The sequence below is a fragment of the Falco naumanni genome, chromosome 6 (assembly GCF_017639655.2).
Source record: "Falco naumanni isolate bFalNau1 chromosome 6, bFalNau1.pat, whole genome shotgun sequence".
NCBI classification, from domain to species: domain Eukaryota; kingdom Metazoa; phylum Chordata; class Aves; order Falconiformes; family Falconidae; genus Falco; species Falco naumanni.
The window spans coordinates 83,508,281-83,528,738 of NC_054059.1; the positions used below are offsets into that span (position 1 = coordinate 83,508,281).

The 20,458-nt window shown below is 36.4% G+C and overlaps 1 protein-coding gene across 10 annotated transcripts in view; it reads left to right on the forward strand.

The window, feature by feature from the left end:
* RYR2 (ryanodine receptor 2) overlaps positions 1-5,794 on the forward strand; it is a 435,368-nt gene extending 429,574 nt beyond the window's left edge. For 9 of the 10 annotated variants that reach the window (XM_040597875.1, XM_040597877.1, XM_040597881.1 and 6 more), the window contains 3 exons: positions 1,087-1,187; positions 2,713-2,764; positions 4,507-5,794. In XM_040597875.1, coding sequence (XP_040453809.1) covers positions 1,087-1,187; positions 2,713-2,764; positions 4,507-4,602 — 249 coding nt within the window. In that variant the 3' untranslated portion in view covers positions 4,603-5,794. Of the gene's footprint in view, positions 1-662; positions 694-1,086; positions 1,190-2,712; positions 2,765-4,506 lie in introns of those variants that run through there. The other variant, XM_040597880.1, reaches the window with a different exon arrangement.
* The last annotated feature ends 14,664 nt before the right edge of the window (positions 5,795-20,458 follow it).

Genomic DNA, 20,458 nt, shown 5'->3' on the forward strand with positions numbered 1-20,458 from the left:
GATCTAGCTAGTGGATATTTTTTTTTTTTTTTTTAACTAAAAGGAATATACAGTCTATACACAGTCCAATATCCTGGTTGGATACAATGTCCTGGTTGAGGCTCTGCTGTCACATCTCAGTTCATAGCTGCACAGCTGCTCCCTTGCAAGTCTGTTTGCATGGGACACAAACCCAGGCTGCCTAAACTGATACTCTGCTCTAAGCATATTTTGCATTTGTTTGCCAGTTCCTACTATGGATTTTGTTAATACCTCCACATCAAGTGTGGCCAGTTTTTTCACTGTCAGTGATAAGTTAACAAAAATTGAGACAAAAAGCATAAAAGCTTATTTTCTCACGACTTTGAAAAGTTTAGACTAATCCCTGTATTTTCAAAATTTTACATTTTTGTAAAAGAAGAAAAATCTTTGTACATTGCATATATTACAATGAATTGCATGTCTGTAGCTATTTAAGTCCTTTGGATCTTCACATGAGAGGTTTCTAACACCAGGTGTTGACACTGTCATATTACAGTCCATCTCAGTTGTAATTTTCTTCGGTTAATTTGTGTGCAAGTATCCTATACTTCATAGTTTTCTATTCTGCCATTTAAATATGACTATAAGAACTCAGAAAAGCAAACCTATTGTATTTTGTAATCTAAACTAAGTATATTCAGTTTCAGCTGGACAAGCACAACAGACATTGAGGTAAATATTGCCATATGTTACAGTGAGTGCTATTTACAGTGTTAAAGGGAAAAAAAAAAATCAGCTTTGACCATTGTATACCATTCTTTCTCCTGATACCTGTTCATTTACAGCTGGCAAAGGTGGGTTTTGGGTTTTGTTTTGTTTTGTTTTGTTGGGGTTTTTGGTTTTTTTTTTAACAGTATGAAGCTATTCTGATTGCTGTTAAACTTCTATTCAAGTGTATTGGCTGAGGTATCCAGTCCCAATCTTTAAAAGAAAAATCTTTTTGTTCAGCACATATACATGATGCATTTCCATTTTCAAGAAAATTTGTTAGATTTTTATTGGCCTTTTCTTAAAGAAGTGCATGGTTATATGTAGTGTTGAAGTGCTCTGTATTCTTTCTTTTAGACGAAGTGCTTTATCTGTGGAATAGGAAACGACTACTTTGATACAGTGCCCCATGGCTTTGAAACACACACGCTACAGGAGCACAACTTGGCCAATTATTTGTGAGTACAGTCAAAACAAACTCCTTGCTAACTCATGACTTTGCAACCTCTGCAAGTACCCGATTAACTCTCTTGCATAACTAAGAGTCAGTACTCTTTGCCTTTGATGTGCACTCATGCTGTCTGAATATATAATGCCATGGTGATGGGAGCAAGGAATGAATGAACTTCATTACCTTGTCTCCAGCTTGGTTGTGAGCCACCAAGTTTGTGTGAGGTAGGAAATGGAAACTGTGAACTTAATATGTGACTGTGGAGGTGGTGTAAAACTGACTGTGTTGTGTCAAGGTACAGAGGAATGGTATGACCTGGCCTGGAGGCTGACGGAGAGAGTGCAAAAGCAAAGGAGTGAGGCAAAAGAGGGAAAACTTGCATTTTTGAGTGAATAATTTGAGTGAGGTGCTGAGGCTGACTAAGAGAACCTGGGACTAAGGGAGGTAGGGGAACAGGAATAAGGAAATAGACGAGGGAGGGGCTGGACCAAGGACATCAGGTCCACCTTTGGAAAATCCAAGCAGAGCATCAGTGACCACTAAATTCAGTCTTTTTAAATTTGGAAATAAAGCCATTTACCAGATCCACAATCACCATATCATACTGTTCCTCTCCTGCCAGGTACATAAGAAAATCTAGTGCTAAAGTCTATTTTACGTTGCTGTCAGTGTGAAGCAATGGATGGACTGTGACTTTGCATCTATAAACTAGCACTGTATGTGCACAAAATAATGAGTGTAAAGTCAAACATCCCTATAAAGAACTTCCACTCAAAAAACAGGTTTTGCAAACAAAATACATTAAAACCACCGTCATATGGGATTTTGTTCCTACTTAGAATGTGCTACACAAATAACATACTAGAGCATACTTACTCTAAGTGCATCATCCTAAGGAAAGGTTTTTTGACATTTTTGTGCATGATCATATTTTATATTTTTACATATGTTTGGAGAGAATGTCTATTATGAGTGAAATTTTGAAATCATCCCCTAGTGTCTGTCAGATACCTGAAAACCCCAAGACTAATGTATTTTTAAAATTACAAGTTTTTCTGCTCATGTTGATCTTGAGTTACAAACACTAGTAAAATATGCCCAAGCTATAATTTCAACAAGAGTAATCTCTTAATCGTCTTCAGCATTTCTTACTCATTGTGAGGAGAGGAAAAAAAGAAAGGTCCCATGACTGTTCTTTGTCTCCAAGTTGGTGTCCATGGGCAAAAAAAATCTTCTTATAATTTTCAGATTAGAAAACTTAGAAAATATTCATTTATACTGAGCTGCTATTTACTGTAAATCAAACTGAATCTTTTGCATTTTAGCATACTATTCATTGAACAATGAGTGAATGTCAGCAGCGTCAGGGAAGTATATGTAATGTTTTGGGAATGTTACCATAAATGGAACTCTGGAACTTGTAAGTCCATGAACAGCATTATCACTGTACATGCTGAAAAATATCTGTCCCTCTGTGGGTTTCCTAATGTTTCCAAATACTGGACCCATAACAGACGTTTTTTTGTTTGTAGGTTTTTTCTGATGTATCTTATTAACAAAGATGAAACAGAGCATACAGGACAGGTAGGTTGAACAACTCTATGATGTCAACAGTTATTAAATAAGAATGATTCTAAAATAAAAATTATTCAGGCTTGGAAAAACTGAGTATTCTAATGAACAGCTCCCTGTATGATATGTAACTTAATTCTTATTCTTCTAAACAATTGTTAGGACTTTGGTTTCTTAATGTTAGATTGAGTATCAATTCTGTAGTACTTTCTATCCCTATTTTATTTTCTTAAAGTGTTACTTCCACAAAATATAAATACAGACTGTACACAAAAATAACGATAAACAGAACATATAAGCATCATGTGAAAGCAGGACTCTTCATTTCTCCCTCTTGAGCGTTTTTTAATAATAATTGTCCTTTCTTATTATTTATATATAAATTTCTATGTCTATATTCCTGTATAAATCGATATGAAAAAGACTTTGTAAATATTTAAAATGAAAGCTGTTTTGAGAAGTTTTCCCTGGAGTTTTCTTCTTTGCTGTTGTTCTTTCAAACTTCTGGTGCTTCCTTCAAGTTCTATTAAATATACTCAGGAATAAAATATATCAAATTTACAAACTACTATTTTTTTTTCTAGTGATAGTCTGGCAGCTGTCTAAGCAAATCTTTCTGTGTTGAATATTACACAACAAAAAACCTGAAGAGCATTATATACATAGACCCACAGATTTGGGTCAAAGGGATGATTTGCTATAAGTCTATGTATCTTACTCTTTCTGAACTGAGAACTCTTTCAGAAATGTACTGGGCAATTATAATCATCTTCTTTGCATAAATCCTCTCAGCTATGTCCAGTATCAGATTTTATGTATTTGCTTTGCTATTTTTAACATCCATTTGTCATTTGAGAATTTCACATTAGATGGGATTTTAAAAAATTCTTTTTAATTTGTGTTTTCTTTTTTTCTTGGCATACAGTGTGTCCTACTTTATTCACTGAGGCCAGATTTCTACTAACTGTTCAGTTTCGGTAATTTGTTAGCTGATCCTTTGAAAATTGAAAGTGCTTCATACTACATAACTTCTAGGGACATGGTTTAGTGGTGCACATGGCAGTGTTAAGTTTATGGTTGGACCTGATGATCTTAAAAGTATTTTCCAACCTAAATGATTCTATGATTCTATAACTTGTGTGACATATGTCCTTTCTACCAGGGAACTTGTATTTGTGTAATAAAAAGCACATTTAAGGGGTGTGATTAAAATGGAAATAAACTGACATATCCTTTACTATTTTCTGGACAGCCTAGTGATGGAGCCTTACCCGAACAAATAATCAGAAAAAAACCCAAACAAACCCCACCACTGATTCAGAAAATATTGCTCTTCTAAGCAATATTTTTTTAAGGCCGTTTTTTTTAGTGTATTGTGTGTATCCATATTTTGAAATGACTAATGCAGAAATTCAGCCAAATTTCTATGAGAGAAAAGATTCAGCTTACCCTGGTATTTACCTTGTGATTGGCTTTATCTGAGCTTTACAGTGCTCCTGGATGTGCAAGAAGAACTAAATTACCAGGTCCTCTGCTATGTGTTTCTCTAGTGCTTTTTGACAAGGTGACAAAATTCTAAAAGCTACTTTAAACTGATCGAAAACGTTAACATGATTTTGTAGGTCAATATACAACAACATGGTATGCACAGAATCAAAAAATGAAGCAGTGTATAAATAAAAGAGGAAAAAAAAATTATGGTTGGCTCTTTCTCATTGAATCAAATTAAATTATTTAAATTGTGTTTCTTTCAGGAATCCTATGTATGGAAAATGTACCAAGAACGGTGCTGGGAGTTTTTCCCTGCTGGTGATTGCTTCCGAAAACAGTATGAAGACCAACTCAACTAAGCAGAGATGAGGATTTCCAGATGCAAATATGTCCATGTATTTCCCAGCTCTTTTGGGAACGTCTAACAGATTTCTTAAATTCCCAAAGCTTGTGCTTTTTGGAGCACCAAAGCTCTGTTTTTAATGACCCAACTGTGCTTTTATTTTCTTGTGTATTTGCTTTGAGAACACTGGAGTGAAGAACAATGAAAAATAACAGCAACTCTGGAAAACAAACCAACCACTTGCACACACAAAAGATATCCCTATACATAACATGCACACATAAGAAGAGACTTGAGACAGCTTATTTCTGAAACTGCCAGGTGATGCCCTTGTCTATATGATCACACATGGGGTGACATGGTAGCAACACTCATTTGATCTGTTTATTTCATCATCCTGGAAGGAACTATATGTAGTTCGCAGAGGACTGTAAAAGATTGTTGTGGACACTAAGTTGTGGGGAAATAGTGCCTTACTATATGTGGGTTGAGCTATGCAGAAGATGAGTGCATGATAACATTTTTTTTTTTTTTATGTCTTCCCTTTCTTCCAAGTTAATATTTATTTTGTGGTGGGTTTGGGAGGAAGGGATTTGATTGTGCACATCTTTTTAACCAGACTGGAGTGTCTCAGGACAAGATTAGGTTATTCTCACCAAGTTCATTTCACATTTACCTTCCTCTTTAGCTTTTGCTCTTATTTTGGTAATGCTCTGATACAACACTGCAACTTTATGAAATCTTTGTATGAAAACAAGATGACTGCAAAAAACACTTTAACAAGAAATGTTTCATTGCATGTTTATTATGCAAGTTTAAAACAATCAAAACAACAACGTTCAGAAGCAAGTTGATCAACATGAGAAAACATTCACAATAATTATATCCATAGTAATAAAGTGTTGTGGGCTTTATTGTACATCTGGAACAAGTGTCATCAGCCAACAATGTATATGTTATGAATTTGACAGTAGTCTTGGTTTCTTTTCTTTTTATTTCTCTCATTTCTGCCACCTGTGATCGATAGTGGAGTTGAAGATTTTCTTGTTAAATTATTTTTTAAAAGCAAAGCTGAAGCAATATCCATTCAGGGACTCCATCAGTTGCATCATGAAACACCAATGATGTGTACATCACTCCATTTTGAGTCCTTTTCAATTGTAATGCCAGTCTTTACAAATAAAAAGAGAGATTCAGAATGGAAACAAGCTGGGTTTTGTAGCATTTGAGGTCTTTTTTATGGAGTCTTTTTATTAATTCCCAGATTAATTACACCTGCTTCAAAACAGGATTAAGCTGCTGTTTCTTTAATGAATGGTTTTGGGTTTGGATTTGTTTTTTCTCCTGGATTTCCTGCTGCTCTGTTGCTTCACCTCATTTCTTAATGGGCCACAGTTTTGTCATAAAATACATTGGTTGTATCAATCTTCAGTTATAACTAAGAAAAATTATAACTAAAGAATTAGTCCTTTAAAAATACTAATTATGTATTCCTGAAAGCCAGGCTTCCAGTTCAGCTACTCTGAAATTGGGATACTGATAAGGTTTCTGGTAAAATTTTCTCAAATTCTGCAATATTGGAGGCCAGAGACTAGGCAGGCTGCTGTGGTGGGAAGGGTGAGTACAGCAGCTACAATTTTTATTCAGGTTTTAAACCACCTCTACCCAGTTTGGAGTACTCATTCCAGCTTTGTTTCCTCCCTGTTTGGCACAACTCCATAAAACACTTCTAACCAGCCTTTCTGGGATTTGCATATAAGATTTAGAAATGGGGGATTGCAATGATACTCCTTTTTGGGTGTACAACGTGAGAATAGTTGTTTGATACAGTCACACACGCGATTGTGGTTTTGCACGTTTTGCTGAGAAATATGTAGCGAATGATTCTGACTGATCTTTCAAGATCCCTTTGTCTACAAAACAAAATCGAATGGACTTTGTAGGCAAATACCAGAATAAAAGTATCACGTTTCTTTAACCTCAGCTTTCATGTCACAAAGCTTCTGGGGTATGCTTGCTGTTGAATCCAGTATGCTGTTTAAAAAATACACGTGAAGCCATACTTAAACACTAGAGTCTTTCAGGATGAGATCTACGGGTTATATGGTGATCTAAAAAGTTTCTTTTTAAGTCTGCAAAATCTTCATTTATTATATTAATTATAGCTTTCCAGAAACAAATTTCTACAGCTAAGAACTGGTTCATGAGAATTCGCAAGATTAGTGTTCACTGCTGGAAAAAGATGGAAACTAGCTTGGGCAGACCTTCAGAGCCTGGTTCCTGGTGCGTGCTGTCCCCTCTGCGATGGCTGTAGACTTTCTGTGAGTCTCTGCAACTTGGCGTTTCTGCTTCATTTAGCGCACAAAACTTGCCACTGAGAGCCTTTTTCTTAACACATCTGAATTCCAAAAAAGAAACTAATTTTGAATTTGAAAATAAGAGTATGTGTCATAGGAGGTGGGCTTGTTTTTGAAGTATGCGTATCCTGTGACTCATACTGTTTCTCACACTGATGTGCACTTTTAAGAGGGTAATATTATTCAGACAGGCGACATACTATATGATACAGACTGTGTTATCAACATTAAACAAGTTAATACTGTTTAATTTGGTTTAGACTTAGGCAAAGTTGAAGTGGATTCTTAGATTTTGTTAAAAAATTACTGAGATTACCATGACAAATGCAATTTCTTCAAATTTTTGTGCTGTAAAAGTCAGTAAAATAAGCAATGTGATCATATGAACACAGCCGACCAATAAAGACAACTTGCTGCTTTAATAGTTGTATCAAAAGAAATTAACTTTAACATATGTGTCCTATATACTAGCACGACATACAAGATCAGGTAATAAAATGCCACTGCTAAATCCAAGAAATTAAATTATAGTGCTTATGCATGTGATCTTTAGGATAAGGTTATACTTAACACACATATTTGTGTATGCTAATGTTTTTTTCAGCTGTTAGCTAAATTTACTGATTGTGTCAGTAGAACTGTAATTTTCAGGAGGAACTCTTGCCCTCTGTTGAAGATAGCTGAGAGAGAGTTGTTGTGGTTTACCTCTGAATGGCAAAAGAATTGAGAAGAGCTCTATAAACTCATGATCCCAGTGCATGCATGTTGCTTTCAGCAAAGAAACAAAGGAAGGAATGGCAATGGAAAAACAAAGTAAGGTGGCAGAGCAGTTGACGTGTGACTCATTTGTGGAAGTTGTTACTTGTTTATATTTTGTTCTGCTTAGCACTGGGTTACCTGACATTTGTTATACGTTCTTCCAATACTCTGTTCTTATGTCTTTCCCTAAAACTTTGAAGCCTAAGTCTGAGGTTTTGACTGAGACAATCACAGAAAATAGAAGACAAGAAAAGGATGCTGTACTGTCTTTGGCCCTTGCATTACTACAAGACTATTCCTTCATCCGGGCCACTATGTGCTGTTTAAGTTGTTGTTGGATATTTTCATTTGTGTCTTCCTACTTTTACAGGACGCTTACTAATGGATAATAGCATTTTGCTGGTGCATTGCATAAACATTTCTTTCTGTAACTCCTTTGATGACATTCCTACCATCTTCAGAGGCACTGAATAATTCCTTTTACTTAGTCACCTGTAAAGTATTCATAGTATGTAATATTTTCCAAAGAATTTTATTTTCTAAAGTAAAGTGCATACTAATATTTTTATTCATTAACCAAACCAAGCGTAACTGTGGTGTCCAGAGCAGTCTCTGTCAAAGGATAAGACATCTGTCACAGAGAGCATGGATGGATATGTTCTTTGATTAAATCTGTCTAACATTTATGCTCAGAGATGTAGCTCCTTCTATCTCTTTTCTTAAGTCATAGCCACTTTAATTTGTGTATTTATTTGCTTCTTTTTCAGTTTTCTGCAGCTTTTCTAAAGCCATGCTAAACCATAGAGGCTTGGTTGCAAATAGAATTCCAAATTATATCATACAGTCACTTACTCAAGATTTGCAAGATGTTTAAGCACAAATATCCATTTATAGGTGAGCCTTTTTTGCAGCTGCCTCATTTATCTTTTGGGGTTTTTTTTAAGATCCTTTTCATGTGTTTTCTGAATTAGGGTTTTTGCTGTCATCTGCATAGCATTTTAACTGTACCTATGCAATTTCTTCTATTTGGTCTTCTTCACAATTGTCTTTGGATATTTATTTAGGCAAAAGGATGTGTCTCTGTTAGGTGGTGAAGATGACTGTTCTCAGCAGTTGTTGAAGATGCATGACAGCCAAACAGCATCATTCTGCTGTGCCAATGGAGGTCAAGAGTTGAGGCAATTTTTGATATGAACAGCTTTAGTAATAACAGAACATGGGCTGATCTGCAGTTGCAAAGGTTTGACCTATACATTTTGGTGAGGATAGAAAGATCTGACTTAGAATTCTCCTGAAAAAAAGTTTTGAAATTTCTGAAATGGAAGAGAGTAAAGCTCAAAAATCCACAATTGCAGCAAACTGAATGTCTTTTGCTTTCAATGAATTGTGTAAATGCTCCAAGTTTGCATGCAAGATGTAGTTGCTCTGTTACTTAGTAGAAATTGCAGTTATATAGATGGAATACCTCTCTCTTGGATATATTTTCAATAATTACCCTTGGAACACTGAAAGATGGCTAAATACTGCTGGATCATGCAATCTGAGATTTGAAATAATTCAGAAGGTTTTGGTCAATTGCTCTTTTTGTAGTGCTAGTAGGATAGAAGGAAACTTCATGAGTTGAATGCATTGAAAAGAATAGAACCATCCAGGGAGAATTAGAGCATGGAAAGTCCTGAAATCAAAGAAAGAAATTATTAGATTAAAAAAAATAGCATGGAAAGAAAGAATATGAAAGCAAATAATTTCTTTCATCTGTTGAGATGTGTGATTTCGTCATGAAACCTTCAATGAGCTCTGCTTCTGCACTGACTGCTGTGATGGAACTTCTGCATTTCCTGTTAGATGCTTGAGAACCGTAAGTATTTTTTGGTGTTACTAGGCAATGTCTAGAAAATACACAGATCACAAGCTTTTCTAAGAATACCTTTATAAATGAAAAGAGTCGAAACCCAGAATTTTTATGAAGCAGGGTGGGGTTTGGGTTTTTGTTTTTTTTTTGTTTCAGGTAGATATAGATTCATTTTTAAGTCTTTCATGATTTATTTTAAACTTTGTTTTGTATGCTACAAGTGAGTTTCAGGATCCAACCCAAAAATTAATTTCTTCTGGTGTCAGCTGCCATACCTGTTCATAACCAGACTATAGTCTTTAGCCTTAAAGAGCTGAAAACCTGAGCAAAGGACAAAAGAGAATACATAGATTCAGTATATGGACAGGAAAGGCCAAGTTTACAGTAGGGTAATTTCAGGAACAGAATAGGTAATGATGAAAAATTCATCAGCTGTCTACTTACTAGGTTACCTGCAAGCAAACATAACTGAGAAGAAAAAAGATTTGTAGAAGTCAGTTGGCCTCAGCATAGCAAGCGTTTTTGAAGTGTATTCCTTTTTTTCCTGTTTTTCTCCCTCTAGTAAATTACTGCTGAAAAAAATCCTGAAGTGTCATTTATATACTTCTTTTAAAAAAAAATAATAAAAAAAATCCATATTTACTGAGATTTAGAGAATATGCTTGCTTTTAATCTTTGGGAAATATTAGCATTTTTGTAGCTTGCTGTGCTTCAATTTCAAAGATACATCTTTCAACTGTTTCTGTACTCTGTGTCTTTGAAGGGAAAATATCCTGCTATGTTCATGAACATATTCATGAACAAAAGAAGTACCTGACTAGCACTAGCATCTTTTCTCTTTCCTGCTCAGCTTTTGAGATATGTTAGAATAATGCTATGAATTGTTTTAAAATCTGGTATTGGGCACTAACACAGATCTATCACACTCCCTTCTCACTCAACAATTACTATGCTAAAGTCTTGTGATTCCTGCAGCTTCATCTTCTGTAACACATTGTGGCAGAAGGTAGAATTCAGCAAAGTACAAGAGATTATTTACTTTAGCATGTGATAATTATGTCAATAGGGATGAACGTTTTTAAAGAAAAGGCAGCAATTTGCAAGTAATTTGTATGACTGGGAAAAGCTGCTGAGAACTGACTTCACTGTGTTACAGTAAAGCATGCCTTCTAATAAAAGTTGGACAATTTGTTTTTTGAGTGTTTAGGAAAAGTTACTGTGATAAAGTAGACAGTGAATCTTGGTAATGTTCAGGAGCATTGAACTCCTTAGGGAGCTCCTAGTGAGTGAACACTATCCTATGAAGGCATCACAGTTATTTTGTTTTCTGCAGTTTAAGGAGCGGAAAAATAAAATAAAAAGTCTTGAACTTATTTTAAACCTTGCAAAAACTACTAGTGAAGAAAACATGATGTGAGGAAAATGGATGAAGTAAAGGTTCATGAACTGTTGCTATATTTCTATGGAGATAATTAAATTGCAGTAATAGTGAAGCAAGCGTAATTCTCAGCTTTGAGGCGCACCGTGCCCCTTGTGTAGACCCGCAGGAAGGTAGCAGAACTGGTGACATCTGGCTCAAACAGTGGCATCCGGTGAGGATGTTCTTCCACCCTGTGGTATCATGCTTGTGCTAGACTAAGCGCATCCAGTTCTGGAGTTCTTGGTGCCAGGGAAAGGACGATGACTGACCATCTGTGTTTGCTCAGTTGCGTTATTGGCTCTGTTCCCTGGCAGCCAACTGCGTACTGCATGCCTGCTGATACACAGGCACGTGCAGACAGTTCCTCATAAGAAATTAAAGTCAAATTAATTAGGCAGCTGCTCAGTGCTGACAACAAAGCACTTCTATCACGTGGTCCATCCTAATAGAATGATTATATGAGAGGAGTATATCCACTGACTAGGAAATAAACCAGTGGTATGACTGGATCATATAACAGGCTGTTGATTTTTGGTTCTATCCAAATAATACAACATTTCAGACACCTAACTACAATCTATATTAAAGTGGCCTCATAGATTAGATGTAACTACTGCACTATTTCTAAGTGCTCCACAATGTTACCCTAAGGTTTTAATAAACGACATTGTTGCTATTGAATAGTAATATGTTAAAACCCGAAACTCACTATATTTCCTAGCTATTTGAAAAGATTATTATCCTTGATGCTCATCTACGTGCCCTGCTTTAAGCCAATTCAAGTGACAGGTAAAATGATTATTTATCTTCCTCAGTGTTTTAGAAAATGATGGTTTATAGTGTTCCATGCACATCTGGAAAACTCTTCTGTGTTTAATTAGATGTGGCAGAATGGAATAAGCTTGGGATAGAACATAGACACTGAATTTCTTTTCTTCACTGGTTCTTTATGCTTGGACAGGTGCAAAATTCATCATAATTTAAATATAAGAATATAAAGATAGACCCATCATCTTGGAATTTGCCTGTTCCTGGCTCAGCCTTCATTATTCTTGACTCTAATGAAGCAAGTTTGCTTTCTATTTGCTCAGACTTCTGCCCTGTATCAAGAGGTTGATATAACATACTTTGCAGTACTTGGAAGTGATTATAAAAGCAAGCCAAAATAATCCTGGATTATTTCAGGCAAAAAAAAAAAAGTAATATAATTTTCTTAACTGTTAGTCTTTTGCAGTTTAAGAAGCCTATTTATTGTTTAAATTTTCCTTCTACGAATGATTTCGTATTCCCTTTGGAGCGTCACAGACTGTTACGTTTAATAACCAGATAACCAGATGGAAATCTTTCTTTTTGTCTTTATCCAAATCTTCACCTGTCTGGATGACCCTTAACATCTAAATAGTATGCAAATACAGGATAGTTAGAGACTTTCCAGTACTGAGTGCTCATGTAAATCTCCAAAGTACATAATTTATAGTGTATAAAAATGTTACTTGTATATGCTTCGTGGAACTGATGAATAATTAATTACTTTTTTGTCATAAATATAAGGATTTCATAAGGAATCCTTGAGCGGTCTGCAATTGCAGTAGCCTCTTCTCTGCAGCTATTTGATTTTTTAAAAAATAAAGGTAATTAAGATGCTTGCAAGGCTAATATGCACATTTCACCCACATAATTTTTATTCAGGCTATGAATTCCTTGCCATAGAAATCCAACAGAGTTATAAAAGAGTGTTTAAAATAAGCTTCTGAGACGCTAATCTGAATGTTACTGCTCGGTGTGCTTCTGCCGGGGAAAGCTGTTAGAAAATAAGTCACATTAAGTTTTACTCTTACTGTTTACTACTTAATTTGTCAACGGGGGCAATGTAAGCTACAGAAACGAGAGCTGTGAAAGGAACTTGCTGTACAAGGCTGGTTTATGGTTAACATTTTGCATATATGATCAGCTCTTGATGAACCAATTATCCAGCTTGCAGATTAACCATGATTTGAGTGTAGAAACATCTATGCTGGCATTGTTTTGACCAACTTGGACCTAGAACCAGTAGACAAACTTATCTGTTGTGTTGGTGGTTTTACCACTAGGGACTGATGAAACTCAGGTGTCCCTGTGCCTTAGCCACGCTATCTGATTGCTCTATTTGCCTTGGTGTGCTCATTGCATCTTTTTGTGGCTTAATTTGCATTCCCAGGATTTGGATTACTTTTGTGACCTAAGATACCTATTTCTTTACTGTATGTAAATGATTATATGCTCCAGAAATGCGTTCCTGAAAAGGAATAGACCAACTCCCCTTGAAAGGTAGTAATCATCTGAGTAGATGCTTTCTACGTGACAGCACCGTGGTGGTGGTTCTGTGCCTGTTGTAAAGCAATTGTAGTGCTGTCTAACAGAAGTGTTAATGCTGCTAACAGAAGGCTGTTATGAAACAAATGTGACAATCTGCTTTCATTTCATATTTCTTCTGCTCCCTGTCAGCTGTCGTGGCATTTACCTTTCTGATTCCCAAAAGATCCTCCTGTAACTGATCACATTACTGTGACGGTATAAGTCTGTTTATACTTACAGCTGGAAAGAACAGCCAGCTGAAATGTCCAGTATTCTTTTAACAAATGCAAGCTGTCACCTTGTCAAGAAGAACACCATCAGACACTCATCTTGCAAAGTACATTTATGAGAGTTCTATAGTGAAAACAAGTTTTGTGGGATAGAAACCCTTTGGTTTAGACAGGATTTAATTTCAAAATTATTGTTAGTATTTCCTGAAGGCAGAACACTAGAAAATAAGTAAATTGAATTTCACTGTAATTTGACATCAGTACATATTTATTCTCAGTATTTTTAAGCTACTCCTACTTAGACAACTCAGAATCAGCATCATGTATTTCCTTAAATTAATTAGATGTGTACGCTAATAGGTAGGATAGTTTCCATATTAAAAACAGAGAGAAAAAATTAACTTTCTGGCTAAGTTGAAGGATGAACCATTACTCTGAAGAAAAATGTTAGAGAAATTGACATTTTAATGTTAAGCAATTTGGATGTGCTTTTTTTTTTGTATCTGCATTCTCTCATTGCTTATTAGGTCAGTAATTTTGTGTTTCATTTTCCTCATTAATGGAAAACATGCCACTCAAAAGATCAGTAAGGGCTGCCAAGTATGTACACAATTTTCTAAATATTTTCAGTGCTCTCAATCTTTTCTTCTTTCCTTTTTAATGTTTGTTAATTGACACATTTAAAAAACTAAAAGCTGGTAAGGCCATCATGTCCTTAAGCTGCCAAGTGATTGTGATGGCAGATTAGAAAACATGTTCATACAAAAAAAATGATTTTAAGGGGTTTTTTTTGCATATTTAGAACAGTACCTCCAGTAAAACTAACTTTTATAAGAAGATGTGCTGAGAAATAGCAGACTGTACCTGGGGAAGGGGCATATGGAGACACTGACAACATGGTCCTCAGCAATGCTGAGGACTTTGCCGAGTGCTGTACAGATGCTGCTAAATCAATCCTCGTACTTTCATGAGATGGTTCTGGAAATGTTTGGGGTGTGACAAAGCTGTGATAAGGGCTTTATCACCATGCCTTAGAGAGTAGGTGTGCAGTTTATTGTGCCTTATGCATATCCCTCATGTGCCATAGAATGAAAGAATAGAAGCGCTACTACTGTGGTATAATGATGGCATTGGCATGCAGCAAAATTATGGGTGTATTCTGCAGGAATTTAACATAAGGTGAATGCTTATCCTTATCTGACTGGAAATCTGTAGTATATAGGGTTCTAATTAAAAAAAAATAAAAATGCTGCTTTTATTCTGGTTGTCCTGATCTCCTTGGCTTAAGCTGTGGTCCTATGAACACTTCCCTTTCCTCGGGAGGAAATATGCGTGGGCACTGCGGCACAAAAAGCAACCCAGGTTGTGTCTTCCATCCTGTGACCCACAGCTGGTTCTTGCTTCTTTAGAAACAAAAAAAAACCTGATCACCTTATTAATACTTATAAATGAAATATAAACTTTGCAATTATAAATACTTGTCTCGGAATCTCTTCTTAGTTGACATGGTGGACGCTTCAGCCTTTGCTGCTCTTTGGTCTGAGCACTCATGGAAAATGCAGATGCTTCCAGTATTGAAACTGTGAGTGTTAGACGTAAGGCACAGTCATGACCATTGGTGGCCAGTAAGCAGAGAGAGAAAATGTCTGGAAATGCTGTAGCTGTTGAAGCCGAGATATCTCGTGTTGCCTTGAGCTGTGATGTGGGATAGCCCTGACACCTCCCTGACACAGCGGGAAGCAATTACACGTAACACCGCTCGGTTTCTCTTGCCAAGGGATGTGTTTCCTCAGATTTGCTAAAGGAAAACTGCAGGACAAGAGGGCAGGGGGAAGATTGTGCATCCCTTTTCGGTGGTGTAAAAGCTTGACTGAAATCCTATTTTCTGTTACTCATTCCAGTTTAGGACTTGTGAATTAAAGGAATTTTAGATATTTGTAGTGCAAAGGCATGTTTCACTTAAACACGTTTAAATTAAGCTGTATGAATTAATTGTGTTATGGAGCAGAACCGTTCTCTGGTACTTTTAAAGGCGTGCAATATCTCTTTAACACGGTATAGCCCTTTTAATGGTTTTCCATAGTAATTTCTCCCTTTGGCTGTGTTGTATTCAGCTTCATTTTAATTGGTCTTTTAATTGATTCCTTGCACTGTTATCTTTTCAAGAACTGAAAATACAACTACAGTGGTGTCCTCATTTGTCACATTTCATAGCAAATTAAAATTCACTTTACATTAAAAATACTTTGGTTTTCCTCCTAAGGTCAAGTTAATGGATAACAATTCCGGAAAAGGCCTATTAGTACATCCCGTTTATCTGGCTATTCTGCAATTTCAAGATGTTAGCACTTTTAAGAAGCTGTTAGGGAAGGTGCTAATTCAGAGATTGGTTTGTTGCATTGAGCAATTGCGAATTATGGCTGTTCACATGGTAAGAACAGACTGTCTGGGGAGGCAGTCCAAGCATTTATGGGGTCACAGATATAATTAGATTAATTCAGTAAAACACGGTCCACAAACTAATCATAACCAAAGAAAGAAAGATGATGAGTAATTGTGATCAAAACATTTTCTAGGAAAAGGGAATAACATAGAAAATGTATATTTAATGACTTAGACAATTAGGTGTCTTCTACAGAAGTGTAGAAAAGCCACCAAAACTGAAAGCTCATTTATAAAGTAGTAAAGATTCTGAAATGTAATTGTTACCTTAAGGAAAATCATTTAAAATACTGGGTTCGTATTACACTTATTTAGAATGGGTCTTTTAAAGCAGAACAAGGAGCAACCTCTAGCTAAATGGGACTTGCAAAATAAAACTAGAATACCGTGAGAAAATGGTTTTGTTGCAACAGTTTTAGAAATGGCAGAATTTGGTAAAGGGCAGCTGTATTCCTGAGTACAGAATTCTAGCACGCCTTCTGGTTGAGGCTGAAGCAATTTGAAGGCTGAGCAGTAGCTGGCCCGCATGCTGGGGTGTACTAAGCCTCTTTTATATCCTTGACTACATGCAATTGCCAGGCATGCAGCAAAGACCAACCGGTGGGAAATTGGGGACATAAACGTGATCTTCTCAGCTTCTCTGGCTTGTTACAGACACAGGTAGAACGCAATTATTACTGGGATTTACCCCCTGGGAATTCTGGAGGCTTTGTAACCAAAACGATGCCCCGAAATAATTGAACCGCTGTAGCCCTGTTGTTAGAGTTCAGGAAGAAAGCTGAAAAAGCAGGTGGTGCCCACACATCTTGCAGATTTTTGAACAGACCTCTAGCTTTTGAGATAATGAAAAGTATCAAAGACATCTTTATTTTCCAGAAGGACAATGAAGGGTTCTCTATTAATCTGCTGAATGCTTCCTACCAAAATGTTCCTCCTTTATAATATGAGATACAGTAATATCAAAGTAGCCTGGCATGTCTGATTCATAAAAATAATGGAAAAATAAATTATTTATGTATATAAAATTTAAAAAATGCTGGATATTTGTTAGTAACTTCAGCCCTTTTAATAGCATTATTGCTTTAGGAATGAGATAGAAACAATAATTTTTTTAAGGAAAAGGAAGCACCATAAAATCACCAGGTATTTAATATTTCTGTTAAAAGAAAGGAAACAAAACAGGTTACATCAGTTCCTGAATTTCCACCACATCCATGTGAGGTCAATGCTGGTTAATATTAAGGCAGATCTAAAGCAAAGCATAGCAGTGGTTTTGTGTTTTTTTTTTTTAAAAACACAATAGAGTTTAACCTCCAAAGGCACAGTCTAGACAACCAGCATTTAAGACAAAATATTAATCAAAATATTAAGACTGGAGGAATGTGGTGATTTAGGCAGTGCCATGGGGCACTGGAGATTTCACTCTCTTTCTGGTTCTTCTATGCACTTCCCATAAACTTGGCATTTTTCCCCTCAGTCTGTATTGAGTCCGTTTTTGCTCCTAGCATGCCTGATTCCCTGGGGAGGGTGAGTGCCCAGCTGAATCCCAACTTCTCTTGATGTTGAGATGCAGGTGTGCACCGTTGCCTGGAACCTGTGGACAATAAACGGGGGCTGCTGGGCAGAGTCTGCTGAGGCCCTTCATGTCAGTTTTGTGCGACTCGGTGAGACGAGCGTGGCACGTTAAAGGAGGAACATCTTGGCTCACTGGAGCAAAATGCAGCACAGTTACTCGGCTTTTAGTTTTTCCTCCATCACTTCAGGAAGAAATTTATTTTAAAACCAATTGTAAATTCTTATGAGTTGGATGAGAGGACAGTCAGAGTCGATGGTATTATTAGTTTTTACTTCCCAAGTGCTTTACAAGTGAAGCAGAATTTAGGCTTCCTCGGTTGCTGAAGAAAACAGCTCTTTGGTGAAAAATGGCAAGCAGGTGATGGTGCTCGTAAATACCCAGCCGGAGAGGTAGTCGTGGCTAAATGCAGGTACGTCATGTTTGCTGCTTTCTTGCTTTGTTGCCGTCAGGTTTAGCAGTGCGGTACTGCGTAAACCAACCTGCATGTGGAATACCAGATCCGACTCTGAAACTGCAGAGGAGTGCGGAGCTGTATTTGTTTAAGAGTCCTGGGTTGGCTTATTTGTCAGTTGTCTGTCTCAGAACAGAAGGGTACGATTTGTCATTTTCAGTTTGAATTTGAAGGGTAAGAGGGTATAATGCAACTTGATGATGTAATGCTAATGAAAAATACGCAGTAAAAATGAGATGGGGAAGAGAGAAACTGAAAATATGAGGGTTATAAGAAAAGAGTTCTCAAATTAAGAAAAAGCAGAAACGTGTGAGATAATGATGGGTGAAGAAAGCATAAATGGACAAGAGAAGTTCCCTCTGCCTCAACTCCCCAAAGTACCATGGCCCCAGCTTAGTGATGGCCAGAACCTCCTGATGGTGGCTCTCTCTACCTGTTTGGTGTTACTATGCTAAGCACACCCCTGTGTGCATGCTGTGTTCGTAGCACCGGTTGTAGCTACTGGCATTCTTGTACGGTACCTCGTGAGCAACCGATTTTACTTTTGTCCCGCAACTAATTTTAGTACTGACTACTTAGAAGGTTCTTTGTCTTTTTGATCTTTGGGGACAGAATGGATTTACACAGTAGTGTTCAGCTGTGTTATGTGACAGCACTGTTATACCTATTGTAATAATTTTGAACTAATGTACTTATGAATCCCACGTGGATCATTCTACATAGGCAGCTCTTGTGCTGCAGGCCAGAAAAAAGAATGCTGCGAAAGCTTGATGGAAGAAGACAGCATTAGTCTAAATATCTATGATTCCGCTACAATATGTGGCTGTGTTGCTAAGTAGCTACACAATACTTACTTTCTCTGTGTTCTTTGACTAGAAAACCTTCCCCACTCTTCATAAACTCTGCAAAGAGATTCTGATTTTTTTTTTCCTGTTTACTAATTTTCAGTGTTTGAAAACTGCTGTAAGAATTTTGCTAAATAACTTCTGGAATATCAAAAGGGAGAAAAAAAGGTTTCTATTCAGAACTACTTATGTTTTCTTGAAACTCCATAGCAAATTTCTATGAATTTGCTTAAAATGATTTCTTTTCACATCCTTTTCCATTGATTCAAATCCTAACTCTTTTTCTTTTATCATATGCTTTTGCTTGGGTAGTGGTTAACCTTTTTCTTCTGAGGATTCTGCCAGTCACAAGGCTGTTCATCTGTCTTCTGGAAACAAAGAATTCCAACTTTTTTACCTAAAAATTTGGGGGTTTTCTCATTTCTGTATTGCATTGTCTGTATTTCTGTTAATTTTTTTATTATTTGATAATCTCAAAAGTCTGTGGTTATTAAAGTTTTCTTAGAAAAAAATCAAAATAACATATGAAACACTTTAATATGTATCAGACATAAAGGAAAAAAATGTAATTAAATCAACACCATTCCCAATTCTTTATTACCTCCAGCAACCGATAAAGTTTGAGTGTTTCCACATACTTGCAGCTGCAATAAAACCATGTCTCCAGTAGAGCAGGGTATGGTGTTCCTACTCTGTTGATGTGAACTGTGTGTATGGTTATTTATACAACATTTTCACCTAAAACTTTAAATATAAACCAGTTAAACGTATTTACCTTTGTGAGATTACTCTTATGCGTCAGAAAAAGTGACAAAAAGCTTCTTCAGAGAAGAACAAGGGAGTCAGAAATTTGCTTATTTTGCTTAGTATCTTTTCATGGTCCATTTAATTCACTAATATTGATTGTTATGTAGTATAAAAGCAATGAATGCTTATTTAATGTTCATTTGATATTGGAAAAATTCCAGGTGTGTTGATGTGGGTGGGTTTTTCTCTTACATATGGAACTGAGGTCCCACTTCCTGATGTGAAAATTCTTCTGAAATCATAAAAGAAATCATAAATCTCGATCACAAAAGTAATAAAACAGCAATTTTGGGGTTTACATTTCATATACTCTCCTTATCAAATATTTTTAAATAGCCTTAAACATTGTGAGTATTTATGCTTTCACCGTAGTTGACTCCTGCAGCTGCTTGGTTTGGTGCAAGCAGGACTGCAGGTACATAAACCCTGCGTAGCTTTGTCTAGCTAGCGAGGCCAGTGGCAGCTGTAAAGCAGGACAGGTTGGGAGCCAGGGTGGCCTTGGAAATATGTGTGATTGATCTGACTCCAGTCCTTGAGAATGTTGAATTCACTTTCATTCATATATTTTTAAAAGCAGGAGAGACCATAAACCTAGTATTTTTGTCTAGTTTCTGTATAGCATAGACTAGTATATTTTATACAATTTTGCATAAAAAATTGTAGTTAAAGAAAGCATATCTCTCAGAAACCCTGCTTTTCTGAACTGAAGGTATCCGGCTATACAGAAACAGACTCTGCCTTATTTATTCCAATGCTTGATCAGCCTCAATTATAGTAATTAAAACCTTGTTTATCATGT